This window comes from Melopsittacus undulatus, chromosome 1 (assembly GCF_012275295.1).
Source record: "Melopsittacus undulatus isolate bMelUnd1 chromosome 1, bMelUnd1.mat.Z, whole genome shotgun sequence".
NCBI lineage: Eukaryota > Metazoa > Chordata > Aves > Psittaciformes > Psittaculidae > Melopsittacus > Melopsittacus undulatus.
Window position 1 is genome coordinate 100,430,930 of NC_047527.1, and position 19,368 is coordinate 100,450,297.

General features: G+C 40.0%; 1 protein-coding gene across 1 annotated transcript in view; it reads right to left on the reverse strand.

The window, feature by feature from the left end:
- The window catches only part of LOC101872303 (vasoactive intestinal polypeptide receptor), a 78,984-nt gene that overhangs the window by 29,290 nt on the left and 30,326 nt on the right, over positions 1-19,368 (reverse strand). The window contains exons 4-6 of the mRNA XM_005150011.3: positions 9,923-10,026; positions 5,713-5,813; positions 3,676-3,808 (exon numbers count right to left, since the gene is read on the reverse strand). Of these exons, the coding sequence (XP_005150068.1) occupies positions 3,676-3,808; positions 5,713-5,813; positions 9,923-10,026 (338 nt within the window). The remainder of the gene's footprint in view (positions 1-3,675; positions 3,809-5,712; positions 5,814-9,922; positions 10,027-19,368) is intronic.

Sequence of the window (19,368 nt, forward strand, 5' to 3'; positions counted from 1 at the left end):
TGGTTTGGGTACTGTGTTTCACAACATGTTCTCCAGGGAGAGAAGGGAAAGGGAAGACAAAGTGTGGGAATTCCAAGACAGAAGAAGGTCACTAGGCCTATTAAACTAACGTGAAAAACTAAAACTTGTAAGGGGGTCCCTTGCATCTGACAATGAAAAAACAAACCAGAAGAATGCCAGCAAATACCGGCTGGAAGTGGCACAGTTTTTCATGCAGTATATTAATCACTGGATGCAGCAAAGCCATGGGTAGTGAGTTTTCAATTAGAAATGACTGATTGCTGACACAGAACATATTCTGAATGAATCAAAATTAATAGCTATTGAATAGGTTTGAGTGGGTGATTTCACAGACCCCTTCCCTTTTCTATATCTGAGTGCTTAAAGCCCAGATTGACTAACACACTTTAGTATATGCCTATTCTTAAGCAAATTAAGACAACAGGATGACTCAGTTACACACAATTACAGACATACTTTATGACTGAATGCGTAACAGAGAAAGTGGTTTTGGTCTACTAATGACTACTGGTACCTCAGGCAATATGCTGTGTGTATCACAGCTATCAGACTCCTCTGCTGTTCCTACCTCTAGCAAATTCAAGGTCCCTGCAGTTCCTTGTTTTCCACTGGAAAATCCCACAGTGGGTTTTTAGAGGGCCAGCTTTCTCTGAAGGTCAGTCTACATGCTTCTACATGAGCCAAGGGATCCTCATTTTGCCTAAGAACAAGCCTGGTTGATCTGGGCAGCTGGGGAGAGGAGAAGGTATGAGGGACATTTGTAAAGGTACTGCTGCTGAGGTTTTTTGGTGCAGGACAAAAAGCCTGGGCCACATTATGCAGGTCCTGGGATCAATGATCATTTAAGCTACATTTAGTTATGAAAAAAAGCCTTGCTTGCCAACTCAGTGCTTCTGCCCCATAAAAATAGGCTGAATTTTTTCACTCATGCAGCAAGACTTTTCTTTCTACTAGGAGTGGGTTTATCAAGGGATAAGGACCAAGGAATTCAAGGAGGCTACAGGTGCCACACATCACTCTCTAAACATCACCCAGAGCATGGTGCACATTCTGTTTCACATGATGGTTCAGTGTTGCCCATCACATGTATTTTGGTTGCATTATTCCTGAAATGCTTACTGTCACATTCTCAGGCTCTGTGGCCCATAGAAATGCCCAACAAATTTCATTTTCTAGGGTGTGCATGTTGAACTCAGTGGTAATCAAAACTATCTGCATTTAAAATGGCATAGAGTTAACACTGTAACTGAGCTTTCCCACACTAGGTAAAATGAAGTGAAAATGCAAAGCCCATGAATAATTCTTTTCGATTACATATACACCTACATGTAGTGGTGTTCCTACTTGATTGGAGTACTGACACATTTGTTGATGGAGAGCTTAAAATATTTTTGTATGGCTGGTGCATGAAACATAATTTTAAGTCTTATTACTGCAACAGGTAATGCCAAATTCAGGAATTTTGTCCCTTCACCAGAAAGGCTGGGAGAGACCTCTGTCCATTTATAGCCCTGAATCTGTGCCAGAACAGGGGTGCCTTTATCCCTTTTTTCCTTAAATGAACTAAGTGCAGTACTTTCTCTTCTAATACAACATTGTTATAGCTTTAGTTGTGACCTTTTCTAAAGCAGCATAGCAGTGAAAGCATTCAGTAAATTGAACTGTTTGTTCAAATCTCTCCTCAGACTGAACAAGCTCAAGGCTGTACCTACCTGTTATACACAAAATCTTCAATAAATTGTGTATTAGGCCCTGGGTATATGAACTACTACCCAGGTCTCCCAAGTTAAAATTTTATCCTGCAATTCAAAAGCATAAAGCACCCAATTATTTAACCTAATCTAAGCCAACCTAACCCAACCAAAACCATGCAAACACAACAGATTTTGTAGATGAATATTAGGAGAGGCATTTTGAATGCATTTCCCGAAGCTATTTTTTCACCTGTGACCTAGAAGGTTCTCCAAAATACTGGGTCAACATGAGAACAGATTTTGCAAGGGGTACACTCAGCATAGTGCGGCAAAAACAGATTTGTTCCACATAGTTTTATAACCCTTGTGTATCATGCAGTCATTCACCCTGAGTTGGCATTTAACATGAAAATCCTCTGATAAGGAGAAACTCACACAATGGTGGTAGCCATGTGTCTGCCAGAAAGCACACTGGCTTCCAGGAGCTGTGGGTTCTGAAGGCCAAAGTCCTGTGTTTATACACAGAAGTGTTTCTGATGGACGGTTGAAGCAAATATTTCTCACACAGCTTTTTTGCAGTCGTGCCTCAGTCACAACCCAGTGGAAACTCTTGCAGGGGTGAGAGGTTAGTTCAGACTCCATGGCTCATTGGGTTCTTGGCTTCTCTAACCATTAGCATTGGCAGTTATCTGTGGCAGCAAACACCAGGAAATTGATTATTCCCATTTATATTCCATTCTAACTATTCATGGACCTTCACAATAAAACTGCAAAAAAAGCAAATTATTGCTAAAGAATACAGATCCCAGTGAGCCACAGAGGGCAGGAGGGGTAGGAACCTGCAACAGAAATGCATCATGCTGCAGATATTCTCAGGGAAAAGCTGGGAGCAGTTGGTATCAAGTGAGAGGTGCTCATGCAGAAAGGTCATGTAACAGCAGGGATGGGACTCAGGGTAAGGGTACAGAAAAGCCAGAAGGCAAGGAAGAGATTGGATGGAAGAGAAAAGCCAATCTTTTTCTGGTGCTGCATGACATAAAAAATCAAGTCCAGAAGGGATTTGCTGGACTGCTGTGTTGTGATGACTTCTGATCACATCTCTTTATTTTGATGACTTCAACTTCCTGCCTGAATTTATTCATGACCAGTGTTTCCTTGCGTCAATATGGCCTTTAGATAAACAGCTCTTCTCCCTCCTTAATGTTTGCTCCAGCTGATAACACTGAGTTTGAAAGTGGAAAACATATCCCAACTCCTTTATTCCCCTCATTTATCATCCAAGTTGGGAAATCTCACAGTTGCAGACAGCTGGTGTGGGGTACAGATCCGGATGAAAAATAGACAGCGATGTCTACATATAGGCTTCCTGCCTGAACTCCTGCAGAGATATGGTAACTGCAATCAGTAGAGCCCAGAGAGCCATCCAAATGCAGATGCCCTCTTCAAAGTGAGGTGAAGCACTCTTCAGACTCCAGTGAATATATTAATTAGAGCTTGACTGACTGTGGTTGCACTTTACACACATAGCTCATGTACAGGTACTTACTCCATAGATGCCTAAACTATCTGGATCTGACTCCCACCCTCACTGAAGGGAAAGGTTTTACTGAATCCCAAAACACAGGACTGAAAGTCTCCTTTGACCAGCATGTCCAAGAAATAAGCATGGGACTGGGAGAGGGACACAGGACTGACAGGAGGTTCAAAATCCTGTAGAGCCCTAGCTGTGAGTTTGACCCAGATGCCTATAAACTTCTGACCCTGCTATTTTATGCCTTTTCCATACAAATTAAACTGCAGCAGTAACATTTTTGTTTCTTTCAAATGAGAAAGAAAAAACAAACAACCCATGAGATCTTCCCAAAGTACTGTCTCAGACACATTTGCAAGATCATTTTTGGTGCATTGTTTAGGAGAGCAACAGAATAAGGTGGAAACGTCAATGTGTATGGTTACTTACTGAACTCACAAAGCAGTGTTCAGATTCTCCACTTTCAAATAGGATGACATCTTTTATGAAGACTGCGATGGCTCTCATTATAAAGGACATGAAGAGGTGCATATGAATATAATTTCGAGTACAGTGTAGCTTTCTGTTGGGAAGACATGAAATAATATTTCTGAATAACAAGGCTTCTCAAAAGCATCATTTTTTTCTTTATGTTTCTTCTGCCAAGGCATCAACTTACAATTAAACATTAAAAACCCAGAGACAGACTAGTTCTGATGTAAATCACCGCAAATCCATTTAAGCCTTTTTTAATCCACAAAACATGTGGCAATCCATACATCTGCAGCAGTGTTGCTGCTTTTCCAGTTCTCAGAAAAAAAGGTCAAAATACAGAATGATAGAAAACAGTTCCATCACGCTGCTCTCCACTGGAAAAAGAAATGTTTTTGACCGAGCAAACTGTGCTCATGAGCCAGGTCTGTTTCTACAGAATGTCTGTACTGTAATAATTCTTTTCAAAGTGAAATGTTTCTTCAGGAATAGAAATAAAATCTTAGCAGTTGCTACCAAAATTAACACATATTACAGGCTTTCTGGAGCAATACAAAATGCATTTTTATTTTAAACTGAATCATTGTTATTGATATAGAGGTCACCACCACTGTTTTTCTGTCCCATGCCCACTAATATTTTGAAGATTAATTCTGATCAAGTAGGTCTTTTTTTCAAGCAAGACTTTGTATCAGCTTAAGTGAAAGGCCTAATACTCTGGAACTAGGCAATTTGTACAGTCATCAGAACCATAACAGACCTCACTCAGCAACATGATCAAATTACCACCTCTTAATGAGTCACTGTGCACTGACGGAGTTTATGCTCTTAATCTCTGACAATGGCAAGATAATGTGACTGCGCTGAGTCCTCTGTGCTTGCAGGCGAAGGAAAGTCAAATTACGCTGTTTCCAACAAATTGAAAGTGTGAACCCAACAGTTACACCAGCTTGGCTGGCACCCTCTATCTTGAGACAATTTGCCTATGTGTCTGATTCACTCTTCCCTTGTAGGAGGAGTGGCGAGGCTGCGTGCGCTGAGAAACACAAATATCTTGAAGGTTAAAGCCAATCTTCATATAAGTGTGAGAATAACCCTAGAACATGTGTTATTTCCTACAGCTTTCTCTGGGAGTGATGTCTGACCAGATTGTTATAAATTGGACAACTATATAACACATTTCAGGGAAGCCACTGGAAAGTGGCATGAGGAGATAGAATCACATCTAGAAGTTTCTTCTGTCTCATAGAGGTCTACTTTTTGCTGTTCTCCCTATATATAAACAACATGATAATGGGAAATTATCTTATATATATCTTCTTCTTTGGGGGCATCCAAATTTAGATGCCTGAATTTATTATAAACAATAAAGACTGAGGATTAATTCATTTGCTGTAATCTAGGCATCTAATGCCATTTGATATGCTGTAGAGTATCTGCCCATCAATCCATACAGGCCTGGTTCTCCTGAAGGTGCTGCAGTAAATGTGCCTCCCTTGTGAACACCTCAGAGGCTCTAGCATACCTAGAATGGCTCTGGATATCTATGTCTTGCCATAGAGCTGTAGCAGGAAACATTTCTGAAATAGACTTTGGGAGGTAGTTTTAGGGTGTGATCACCTGCACCATTTTTAATACCAATTTAGTAGAAATGCATCATTCCATAGTATCCATATATACCATACTGACTAGGTCTCTGTGGACTGTAATGATTATGTGATAATGGCCTCTAACACAGAGATACATCAAGTAACATTAGTGAGATGAATCCCCCCATAATAATTGGATTGGGGTTTTAACTCTCACACAAAGGCCACAAGCAGCACGCCAGAAAACTGTGGTACCGAAAAACTGAGGAACTTTTCTCCCTTGCCCAAGTGAGATTTAACAGAAGTCCTTTGTATCCGTCTGTCATACTCACAGCCTGTAACTTAAAGAGCCACTATGTCCTGTAAGTCATCCCCTTACCTATGCCTTTTTCGCTCATAATCTTACCTGAAGAGACATAAAATGATCATAGCAGCTGTGAGAGCAATGAGCGATAAGGTATGTCCAATGGTGTAGCCAGTCTTGACAGTGCCATAGAATGCCGTTTGCTAATGTGAAGAAAAGAAACAAAACATGTCTTTCAAAGAGCTGCCAACATGTTCTCCTAAATACACCATCCTGAGCTTTTATTAGCTTTCTTGGTGAGACAAGGAAATCATCCTGCTACAACTCCTTCACCCTTTAAAATCACATCCAATAAAGTACATGACTCAAATACCACCGGTGTGAAAATGAAGAATGAGTCCGGTTGCAGTAGAAATGGGTTAAAATTTATGCAGGGAAAAATTTATGCAGGAAGGAGTCTGATTTGACACTTGCAGAGACAGCTACATGGTTATAACCTTGGGGAACAAGAATGACCAATGCTCACCCAAACAGCCCAATGACACATTAGCTCTGAGGTGGTGAGTACGATGAACTTCAATCTTGTTAAGGAATTTTGAAGACAGGACTGGTCTGGAAATTGGTTTGCTTTTTTGGAAGCTAGACATTGTGTTTCGGCAAGTAAAAGCTTAATTTTTTCTCAATGAAATCACAGGTATGGTAATTCAGAAAAATATATTAAGTTGGAAATTAGTTTATGGCTTTTCTCTTTGAAAGCACATAGAGGGCATCTCTGAGCATGGGGCACCAAAGGCTTAAATCCAATAGGGAACAGTGGTCTAAATAAAATATGTAAGTAAGGCAACAAAGCTCTAGCTCTCCTAAGGTTCTCCAGCAACACTCTGAATCAATGCATTTCAGTTTTCAGTGTAAAAAAAAAGGGCAAAAGATTTAGCATTTGTTTTTATGAGTTTTATGAGACACGTTTTTATGAGATTCTAGCTCAGTTTGTGGAAAATCTTATTTTTCCAGGCCTTCATATATCCTCCTCTGCCCTCCTTGTCACTATTTTCTATGAAAAATCCAAACAAAAGAATGGCAAAGAGAGTTTAAACAGAAAATCTAGGACCAAGCTTGCTTGGGGAAACATTCTTTAATAACAGGGAGGGCTGACATTTTTATATGCTATTTTCATAGGCCTTGACAAGTAGTAGGTACTTTACAGAACCAGTGAGGCTGAGTAGTAATCCTCTAGCATTTGCACAGCCAGCTTGGAGGGGTTTTAAGACAGAGTTCTCAGAGAGTGCAAAGGTTACACTGGTCATACCTCTGTTGCTTCTTAGACCACACGTATCAAAGATGGTTAAAGGCACAGTGTCTTTACAACCCCATTCCATGAATCCACATCACTAAGAGCTTTAGGTCAGTTACCGAAGACAGAATTCATAGAAAGGGTTTCAGGTCAATTTATCTACCTGATCTTGCCCATATGATGCCAGGAGGCTGCCATGGTGATGGAGTGAGCCAGAATGGTATGGTTACACCTAAGTCTTGTTTATCTGCACTGCATAGAGAGACTTGCACTATAGAAAGGAACAGTGGAGGTTCTACCTTTCTACCCCACTGTCTTGCAGATTCCACTCAAAGCTAACTACATATAGTCTTGTTTCCAGTTGTCTTTGAGTTTGGGATCCCAAAGGCAGTGGAGATTTTTCCAATAAAATCAATCAACTTCATGCTGATTTTGTCATTTTCCCATTATTTATTTTTCTTCTTGATCCACAGCAGAAGTGTTCCAGGAAAGACCTAGCCAGCAGAAGGACAGAGCTTGTGTAGGGGACTGAGTTTGAAGAAGAGGTTGTCCCACACTGTATTTAGGAAAGCAGTGGAATGGGGAAAAGGAAATTAAGACGTATCACAGGAGACACTGGTAGTGGGGTGGTAGTTGGAAACTCTCCAGTGTCAACACAGGTATAAATAGGCCTTTTGCTTTGAGTTATTCACAGAAGCAAGTTATGCACAGAAAGATCTTGGTATTTTTTAACAAGCGACTCCCTGATTTATATTTTACAATGACCAACCCTTCCTATGTACAGAGAGATGGCTCTGCCTTCAGCTTTAATGTAGCATGTGGGGTCATCTCTGTTCTGGAAACAGCAAATACTGACTTCTCAGTCTTCATTTGTACTTGCTAATGACATTCACTTCCTATTCCACATGTATTAAAGCAGAGAATTCGACCCAAGATCAAGAATGGAACTGGAATTTGAGTTCAGGTTACTAAAATACTCTTCCTAGAAAAAAGAGGGATGTAGAGAAGTGAAGGAAATGTATACCAGGACGCCTGGGTTCAAACTGTGAACCTAAACTGATTTACATAATGAAATTAGGCAAATTTCTCTCTGACTTCTAAAAGCCCCTGCTTAATACAATTAGTTAGGGTACATGTTAAACTGAGATGAAGTGAGAATTAGCTTCCTTGGTTGTCTTGGTTCCTTGCTCAGTAATCTCTAAATTTGTGCCTTGGCAGCTGAGATTACAATGTGAAACATTTACATTTTAAAGAGAAAAAGAAAAGAAATATTGATATCAAGTCTTTCAGCAGTCCTGTACCCAAACATGTTTTTGGTTCATATCACCTAGCCTAAAGTCATCTGGGCTCCCTCTATAAAGTAAATGCAAAGAGGGCAATTTGAGGTGAACTGACCTCTGGAGGTGTCAATTTTCTTCACCATCTTCAGACAGAGCCCATGGAGACATGTGGGGTGCTCCCCCCTTTGACTGGATAAAGGCACACAAGGCACAAGCTGCTCATCATGTCAAACAGCGAAACAGCAAAACACTTGCTAATACATGGATATTAAAGGTCAGGTTGGAGAAGGAATCACTGCAAAGACTGTAAGGGCACTACTTTAATGGTTGCATCATCTCCTTCTTAGGGACTGCCAGAATTCACAGCTAAAAATTCCTACATGCAGGCTTTATCTATTTTTCATATTTTTCTTGTTGTTTCTGACTTGAAACCAGTAGGTGTTAAGAGTGCATGAAGTGTTTTCAGCATGGAGGGTTATCACTCTGTTCTGGACTTCATGTCCCACACAGCCTGCTGTTCTCTTTTTTTCTATCCCCTTTATTTCTTCCTCCCTAAATTGACAGCCAATTCAACAACAACAAAAATCTATTCTTCTTCACAGCCTAGTACTGCTTGTTCACCCCCCTCAGCCACCTTTCACACAAATTTAGACTTAAACAGCGTGACAAAACAGTGGAAATCAAAAGAAAATAATTAAGAAAGAATTAAAAGAACATAATGCATGTTCTCTTGGTAACGCGGCACTCTGGCAATGCTGCAACCCATTGGGTCGCCAAAGCATGTCCCAAGAATTCCCAAATCCCCTCTGCAGCTGGAACAAAACCCAGAGCTCTTGATGGAGGACCTTCAAGAGCAGACCTGTAACAATGGCTTTGGTAACATGCAAGTGGTGCCACACAACTTGATCTGAGAAAAGGGACACTTGAGGATGTGAAGTGGTGGTTGACCTCTAAGGCAGACTAAGGCTCCCCTCAGTAAAGCCCTGAAAATCTTTGTGCAAGTTTCCCTTTGCTATTTTCTGTATTCTTTCACTATTAGGGCTAGCTGAGTTCTGTTCAGATTCTCCATTAACTCTTTGAGTGCCTTGGTAATGTGTGACCGTACACAAAGACCTACCACCACGTATATTTATTTCATATTGAGATTCTTATGCCAAACATTCAGAAACACTAACATATGTCATACAACAAAAGAAAGGAAGGACATATTCAACCTGGAGAAAAGAAGGCTCTGGGAAACCTCAGAGCAGCCTTCCCCATGACAGGGATTGGAACTTGAAGATTCCTGTCCAATCCAAACCATTTTATGATGCTACGATTCCCTTACAAAATTCAGTAACACTGCATGAAAATATGTGTGCTCCCTACAGTTTTCTACATCTTTAGCTGGCTGAGATCAGCAGAGCAGTTGTGTGGCAAGTTGTGTGCTTTAGTGATTTTTAGGCTTATATTGGCCTAGAAATATTGGAATCACCGTATCTACTTAAGGATAAACATAAATGTGGAGGGCTTGTTTCAAACATGGAAAATCCAGCACCTGAAATTAAGTGTAGGTATCACAAAGACTCTGGTCTGATCTCTGGTGTTGAATTCCTGCCGCCACTCTGGAAAGATCCTGAAGAGTATCTTTCCTTCTTGAGAAGTCAGAGTGGGAATGAAAAAAAATTGGCATAGGAAGATGATATGATTCTGATATCAATCTCTGGTATATCTTGTTGTCTACCCATCCAGGTTTACAAACCTCTTCCCCTGGAGTGCTGTTGGAATCATATCCACAAGCTACAGCATACGGCGCAGGGTACACATCTGTCCAGCCCTGGCTTGTACAATTCCTGGTCACGTTTCCTGGGAGAAAAGGGAAAAAGATGATTTTAAAAGAAATGTTCAGCTTACTGTTCAACAAATATCTGCCTTTTGTTGATTCAAACGCCAGAGGACATTTCTTGTAACACTTAGAACAAAATTCTCATACTTTTTCTCTGCTACGAGGTGTTTATGTTATACAGAACACATAAATGGGAGGGACTCACTGGATTGTAAAGTTCAAACCTCAAAAACAAGTACATTTTAATACTGAGGTGCCTAAAAAAATATCTCTTCTAATGGTACTATAATGCCAGTTTTACTTAGACCTTTGGTTGTTGGCATTCCACCTGGAATGTCTGAGAATGTTACTGTCATACTGCCTTTATTCCTGGAAAAGTTTTCTCTAAACAGAGCAGTGAATTATTTATGTATTTCATTTCACATGAGAGAAGCCAAGACAGGGATAGATACAGTGCTCATTTTATAAAAAAGATCAGAGGTTTGGGAGCTGACCACGAATGCAGTCCTCAAAACCCAGACCTTGCCTACAAGATGAGCCTTGACTGAATGTGATTCCTGGGAAATCTACTGCAACAAACCAAACACTTAAAAATTTGGCTATGAGAGGAGAAAAACCAGATACCTACAACCTGTATTACCTGTTTTAACATGTATAGTCAAAGGCAGGAAGATTTCCTTGACTACTTAAGCAAGTTGAGTGCCTAGGGCTTCCAACTGGCTAAAAAGAGCCTTAATTAACATGAGGATGTCCCTCTCCTTCAGGAAGAACTGTCAAAACTGTGAAGTTCACATTCCACTCTGGTACTCTGCACATCGTGGTCCATCTGGGATTATAAAGAGACTGTTCAGTGCAAAGCATCTCTTACTCCTTAAGACACCTCTGCTTCCTGTACCAGCTAGGCCTCAAACCCACACTGGCTATCGGCTGTACAGACATTAAGCAAAAGAAGGAGAAATTAACAATCTGATCAGGACAGGCCTTACCCTAAAATGTCTGTAGTCTAAAAGGCCAAGATCGGTATTTGTCAGACAGAAATAACAAAGAAGCAATACACTGCACATTGCAAATTCCCCCAGCACCCACTCTGACCACTGGTCTCTATACTGTCTATCTCATGCATATCACTTGACTGTGTCATTCCTTTGGTGTCATTTATTGAACAAAACTGCCTGTCATTCCCCACTGGAAAGCTGGTACAATAAGCCAGAATGAACAAGCAGTAGTCAAAACTCGGTTCTGAGATGAAGAATTACATCAGTGAAACTCAAGAGCTTTGTAAACATTTCTAACAACCAGATTCTTTGCACAAGAACAATAAAACTTTTGCAAACAGGAGCAAATCAGTTATGCAGCTATGAGTCACGAAAATGTTCAAGCATCAACTCCAGGAATTTCTGACAATTGAGTCATTTGAACATCTTCCTAAGCATAGACCTGTTTCACACTGAAATCAGCAGTAGCCTGTCCCCTAGCTTAAGTCACTTCTTCAATACCCGTGACAAGTAAACTTTGCCACTACACTTGCCCCTCTAATTTGTCTTTAAAGCAGACCAAAACTCCACAAAAGCTCTGATGCCTTTGTTCATTTTAACAGCTGCTCTAAGAGAAGTTAACTTTAGCACAGTTTGGAGGGTTGTTGCTCCCAAGGCTTTCTCTGCATGGTCATTGTTTGAATTTCTTTTTACCAGGGTTCCTATCGGGATCATAAGAGATCTTGTGCAAACAAATCAAGGACGTGACTGTTCAATACATTGTTTTCATTTTTTTTTTTTGCTTGTTTGTTTTTGGTTCAGGGTTTTTTTTTTTGAGTTGTTATGAAATTTCTGTTATTTCTTCTTCATTACAATGGATTCCATTATCTGAACTTTTCTGTTCCTTATTTCCTCCTCAAAACTCCTCCTCTCTGACGATGCTTTTAGCTTTCACGGTGGTTTTGATTCTTCGCTGCTTATTCTCAGTGAACTACAAGGTGCTTATTTCAGCTTAATTTTCTCCTATTTCTTCTTTTTAAGTGCATTTCCTCACAATTGTTTGATTGTTTTGTAATTCTTCTCACTGCTCTCAATACTACTTTCAAAAGTTGTCTTAATGCTTTAGTAGATGTGGAAACTAAGGTAGAGGGAATCACAATGATACATCATCAGTGGGATTAAAAATAGTAATAAAATGTCACAGATTTTAGGGAAAATCACTTCCCAGAGACTCTTCTACTGCCCTTTGATGCTCATGTCACTTTTTGTGGCGCAAATTCACAAATATGGTGCGATATAAGAAAGCTTTCTAATAACTCTCATATTCTGCACTAGATGTCTGGGAGATGCAAAAAGTACAAGGTTAGAAGATACGGATTTTACCACACCATAATTATGGCTCAAGTGATGGATAATATCTCCCCTCAGAGCAAACAACTATTACCTACCAGCTTACTTTCTATACTGAAAATTAACATAAAATTTGGAAAAGACCCTCACAAGCTTAGTTCTTACTCTGAGGTTTACAGGCAGCAAACTTCGGACTGAAGTATTAAACTGAGATTTTTATGTTACAAAGTCAAATCCCAGCTCTCCCACAGTCCTCCAGTGAACGTGCAGCCAGTTCTTATAATCTCCCTGGTAGGGAGATCTGAATACTGGTGGGGTCTCAGATTCCCCACCAGTAAGTAGGACTTACTCAGACATATAGTAAAATCTGATGTTCTGTCAATGGGACGGCAAAGTGTTAAAAGCACCAAAAGCTTTATATGCTGTTTTCCTGAACTATCTCCCATTATCTTGTGTTCCTCAATGCATTAATGCACTAATGAAATACACTGAACCTGCAAAACTTAAGTGGTAGTATCAGAACAGACAGAGCTCCTGGACTTGGAAATGGTATCTCCAGTCTTTGACAGTTCACAACGTTTCCACTACTTCCTCATTTCCAATCATACTGAAGCTAAATCTTACTAAACTGTATTCCTGGAGAATTAATGAGAAAGGAGACCAGGAGTTTATAACTCTGTATCACGTAATTAGCAATGCACAGCGGAGGAGATGATGCACTGAGAACTGGAAAGCATCCTACTGCCAGCACATTTGTGCTCCAGGCTCTTCTCTACTTCGTAGATAAAGGAGGTTCAAGTCCCAGTGTGAACAGAGTCCCTTTAATGGGGCTGGTATTAACAGCCATGAAATAATCTGTCTTTTGTCGGATTTGTATTTAATTTTGATCAAAAAAGTTATAACTTCTCTGATCACTCAAACCAGTGCATTTGCTCCTAAAAGCCAAATCCATTCAGGTGAGATGAGGCCTCCTATTTAGAAAAAAAACAAACCTACAGAAAGTTTCAACTGAAAAAGCCACAACTAACTCTCATTTACGATAACAATAATCTCATAACATGTCTTACTAAAACCCACCTTACAACTTTCATAGAATCGCAGGATGTTTGAGGTTGGAAGAGACTTCTGAAGGTCATCTGGTCAACCCCCCCTGCTAAAGCAACCAACCTTGATATGGCTGCTTAGAAGCATGTTCAGATGCCATTTTGGATATCCTTGGAAATCTCCAAGGATGGAGACCGTACAGACTGCTTCAGTGCTTGGTCATGCTCACAATAGAAAAGTGTTTCCTTATGTTCAAATGGATCCCCCCATGTTTCAGTTTGGTCATGGTTAGAAAATGCAAAGCAGTTAGAAAGTGCAAGGGGGTTTCATTCTTCAGGCATGTGTTTGTGAATGGGAGCCTTGTGTGTAACACAAGTCCCCTTCTGGGTGCTTCCAGGAGCACAGCGCAAATCCCTGGTTCCCATTTCAGGCATGCACAATCTCTGCAGAAGCAAGAGGCATTTGGTCTCATGTGGATGGGATATTGTCTGTGAGATGCTGCTACTGATGATGCAAAGAGGAGGTAAGGCAACTAGGCTAAAGTGTTTTCATTGTAATGTAAATTAAGTGAAATCTCTCCACATCTTCCAAAGGTGTAAATCATGCATGCTGGCAGATACCCTGGCTTGGCAGATGCACAATAATGGCTAAGGTGCAATAACTCGGTTGTTTATCTGAATCTTGAGCAAAGCATTGCAGGGAGACAATTAGAAGGATCTCAGCATCCCACAGCTCTTTCACTGCTCTCTTGTCTCTTTGCAGATATCAGGACAAAGGAGTTTAAAAAAGAAGTTTTGAAGGAAACAAGGTGATGACCTTTTCATATGGCTCCCTGCTAGGTAGGAGGGGATGGATGTGTAAAGGGAGCAAAATAACAGTGCAGAAATGAGAAAGAGGAGGGGGGGAGGGGGAAAGTTAGATCTTTAGAGGCAGCAAATATAATGTGCAGAGGTAATCCTTATATAAGTTAAAGCCTTATATAGCTACTGCTGGAGAACCAGGATGGGAAACTAAAGCAGTCAGCTTTCCAAAAAAATGCTGTGGTATAAAAGCCACTGCTTAGAGAAGGGAACTAAAAGTGTAAATGTAAAGCTAGACCTTTCACTCATTTATATCAGTGTTTATGACAGTCAATACATAAAATACTATTGAAAGGCAACGGGTGAAGCCACAGGCCTGAATAATCATTTCTGGTGAAGTTTTACTGCAACAGTGCCTGAAAGGCTCATGTGTACCATGACGGGCCATAACTGTTCAATCAAATAATGGAATTTCTTGGTACTGCCTGAGACATGAGCTCTGCCTTTTTGCAGATGTACTGACCATGGAAGTGCAAATGGGTCAAGCCCCAGTGAGATCGGCAGGCTCTCTCCTAAGCTCAACACTACCTGGTCTGCAGCTCACTAAACACTACCCAACTGCAGTGTTAAGCAGACAAGATGGGCCATCCAAGCCAATGTAAACTGCTGTAGATAGAATATATGTATATATTTATGAGAAAACACAGCTCTTCCTTATGCTCTGTCTCTGCCTGTTTTCCTTGAAAATGTGCTTGCAATGTGTCATGGTGATTAATGATCATGTACATGAAGCACAAGGAGAAATTGCACTTTCTCCATACACTTTTCCATTTTTCTAGTATCATGTCTGCTGTCAGACAGGACTTCACCATCTGGCTTGGCAGCCACTCTTGGTTTAAGCAAATGCTTCAGAAAGCCTTCTCTAATTTCCTAATCCACATGGTTTGATAGCAAAACTATTATGGAAACAGAATTGATAGTTGTAATCAATTATCCAAATACTCTCATTTTTCCTTCTTGTGTGGTTTTGCAAAATCTAGTACATGGCTCACACCTAACCTAGGCAGCTTTTTCTTACTTGCAGGGTGATTCAGAAACTCCCTGCTCTGGGTAGCAATGACAGAGGGAAGGAAATTCCTCTTGATGACAGCAAGCAGGACTGGCTAAACTCTGAGACAGGTTTCGGTTAAAATCCCCCCTGCTTCTTTTTAGCATTAAAAAAAGCCCCAGTAAAATCAAATAAAACGTAACACCTGTAAACTCATGATGGAAATGTCAGAGTATCCCTGGTTTTAATTCAGGTTTTGGATATTCAGGTTTTACTAATTGTTTAAATTCGATTACTTTTGAAGAAAGAAGTATTCCCCTCTTCCTATCCCAAACCACTCTTGCCATTTTTTAGTTGGACTGACACGTAACAGTGAATTGACAGTACTGATACTGATCAAGAAACATGAAGGACTTTTTTTTGGTCTTTTATCCCAGTTGGGTGAAGATCTGTAGAACCTTCCTAGGAAGCAGAGCAGGTTAACCAGCTAAATTCCTTTATGGCTTTACATCTTGCATACCCTGGCAATTGTGGAAATACCTTATCTCTCTCAAACAGAGACTGCATAAAAGCTAGTGTTCCTCTGAGTTTATCTTATTCCTATAGTCTTATTTTTTCTTACATATTTTATAATTCTCATAACTCTTTATATTTCTGAGTTTCATTTGTACCTTCCAATACCTTTTCAGTCCTATGAGTTCTTTATACATTGTATGGAAATATACCTCTAAATGCTTATTTTAGACCTATTGATGGACAATTTCATTGAGCACCCCTCCTCTCGTACATCATGAAACAATTATTCCCTGCCTACTTTCTCCACAATGTTCATGACTATTTACCTCTGACTTACACCCTTTCAAATAATGTTTTTAACAGATGAAACAGCATTAACCTAACAACTCTACTTGTAGCTACAGTAGTCTGTCCATACCTTTACTCTTACATTGTTTCAAGGATACTGGCCTAATCTCCTTTGGATGTGAACCTCTCACTATCACCTGACAGACCTCAGCTGCAGCTTCCACAAGGTCTTCTGACCCTGATCTTGGTCCCTCTGCTGCTCACACAAAAAGCCCAGGGGGTTGACACCAAGTCTTCTTCCTCTGCCTCCAGGTTCCACATAGTCCTATACAAGGAGCTGGACACTGCTCTACAGTGATTATTTATTTTCATCACTGTTTCTTAGGAAAAATGGAGACATGTTCTGCAGCAAAACACTGCACACACAATTGATTAATCTGGATAGATTTTTTGATACAGGAAAAAACACATGTAAAATTTCAAATTCAATTTCCAGATTTATAAATGTATTTTGGAATGATGTGGAAGAGATATGAATCAAAATGACTTTGCAGATTGGGTTATACCAACTAGTAAAGGACCTGGTAGAGGAATTACATGATTTATTCATGGCACAGCAGAAGAGAAGTGACAAGTTAGGGGAATCAAGAGAAAAACGTATCTTCTTTATGGAAGGTGTTTGATCTGGGTAGGAGTTAAACACTGAACAAGCGAACTGAATAAATGCAGAGAGATAATTACATTTCAAACAATTTGTTGCCTATGTCCAGCTCTTAAGATTTTTCTCTTTGTTAATTTCTTTTTGCCTCTCATCTTTTTCAAATACACACTTCAGACTCAGAAACATGTCTGAAAGTTGTGTCACAGGTGAGGTTTAGCTCTTTGATCTTACTGGAAGAAACCCTCTTATTGGCTTTTAATGGGAGCCTGGGTCAGTCATTGCTAAGGTGTGTTTGCTTTTGTCTCTCACTTCTTTTGCTCTTTTTTGTAATAGCTTCTAAAGGAGAGGGGAAGGTCTGCTCTGAGTGGCAAGCTGTCCTACTTCTCTGTCCTCATATTCCATGGCTAGAGACCGATTTTATTTGTTTTTTCCTCAAGCAGAAGCTATTAAAGCAATAGCAGTTCTTATCATTTACTCTTCCTGAGATGCTGCTGAGATCACTGAAACACCTCTAGTTCCAATTTTATTATTGATCTGTCCTACTGTTGCTAGGAATACCTGAGATGTTCAGACAGCTACAGCTTGGACTAAAGTAGATGACGAAGTAGATCTAGGAGAAGCTTGTGGGGTAAGCCATGACAAGATATTTTCCAAATTTGCTTTATCTGCTTAAGTCATGAATTCACAAGATATCATTCTTTTAGTACAATTTCTACTTAATGTTTCAGGCTATTTTAAATTATCAGTATTTAATACTTTAATGCCACAGTACAACCTTTGGCATTGTGTCAGCAAGTCACAAGATAGACACAGCCTTCAGTTTCTTCATTTGTTCTTTTTCACATCACTTGGCCTGCATTTATTACTGCCACATCTCCAAGTCTCTGAAGCTTACTGCACCCTGTATTTTGGGCTGTCTTAATTGCATCAGTGGGAAAGGGCTTTTAAACCACTTGCACTTGCTTCAGTGAGGGGCTCACCCTCATGTTATTTCATAGAGAGCTCTTCTCTTTGCTCTGTGCAGTTGTGTAGCATTGTGTGTGTGTGTACCAGAACACAAAGGGGTGAGGAGCAGTTGGGTATTGTTTCAGCCTGAACCATTAGGACATGTATGTTAACAGTAAATGACATAAATCCATAGACTCACAGAATGGTTTGGACTGGGAGGGACCTTAAAGACCATCTAGTTTCAACCCCCTGCCATGGGCAGGGACACCTTCCACTAGACCAGGTTGCTCTAAGCCCCATGCAACCTGGCCTTGAATGCTGCCAGGGATGGGGCAGCCACAGCTTCTCTGGGCAATCTGTGCCAGTGCCTCACCACCCTCATAGACATATTTACTTCCATCCTAATAAAGTTGGGTAATGCTACAAAGGATTAGTTGATCTCTTTCAAAGCGAAAGTAGGGAGTGATGGTGCAATTTCCAAATCTCTCCTCAAATGAATCAGAAAAAAAAAAACCCAAACTCCAAAGAGACGACAGAATTAGACCTTTGCTGTCCATCAAACTGAATTTGCTAAAAGGACATCAGTCAGAGGTCAGGAATGGTACAAGCCACGTTTTGTGTGTAAGTGCTCACAACATCTGAGATGCACATAGGGTCAAATGATAGTTAAAAAAACTTTGGGCACAATATAAAAAAAGATAATGACAAAAGACATGACAAAGCTCTTGGTTTGTATTTGTTGAATTGAAACGTGCCACAGACAAAAAGATACTTTCTAAATTCAAATGGAAAAGCTATTGGATGGAAAATCATGAATGTGCAAATTTAAAATTATAAGAGAACATGAAAGAATAAAACCAAAAAAGATGTAATCTTCATGATGGATTGCTATTTAAAATATCCACATTAACACAGTAAGACACATGATTTCTCAGGTTAGTCTTTTAACTCTGCTTATGCAGAAAAGAGCTTGTTTGATAACTTTGGGTCAGATTCTGAATGCTTATGCTGGTATAAACTTCAGTTACTTTGGTTTTAAAACTCACTGAAAAATTTGTCTCCAAGTTATTTAGATATAAGACAATATTTGCATACAACTTGCAATTATTAAACACACAAGTGATTTAGATACATCTGAAAATTTTATTTATGTGTCTGTGCATGAGCAGATTTGGTCCACCTATAGCTGCAATCCTGAGTGTCTGTTCTAAATAACTCAGTAGATTTCCCCCAGTGAAGAGTGGGGAAATCAAAGGCTAATTCAAACCCCAGAGAAACACCTCCAGGCCATATGGGATGTGCCTTTCTGGGTAAACAGGCAGGAGACCACCCATGTATCTGACTAGATTTACTGTTGAGCTTTCATACAGCTAACATTAGGTGATACTGAGCCTTATTACAAGCACCATGTAGACAGGAAGGAATGAGGCTGAAATCAGTAGAAAACCTGTCTTGATCAACACATGATCTTGTCTGAATTCAGAAGTTTATAAATCCCTTGACCAGACTGAATCACCCTTCTGATGCAGCCTAGACTTTTTAGATCCCAACTGCCATGGAAAAGCTTGCTGTTTTCATGAATCAATGCTGATAAATATCCCTGTCATTTCCAAATTCTTGTTTAAGATTACAAACCTAACCAGTGTTTGCACATATATGTACCTTAGAGGTGACACACAATAAAACAGCAATTTTTCTAGTTGGTGTTGGCCACAGGAGTCTGGTTACATGAC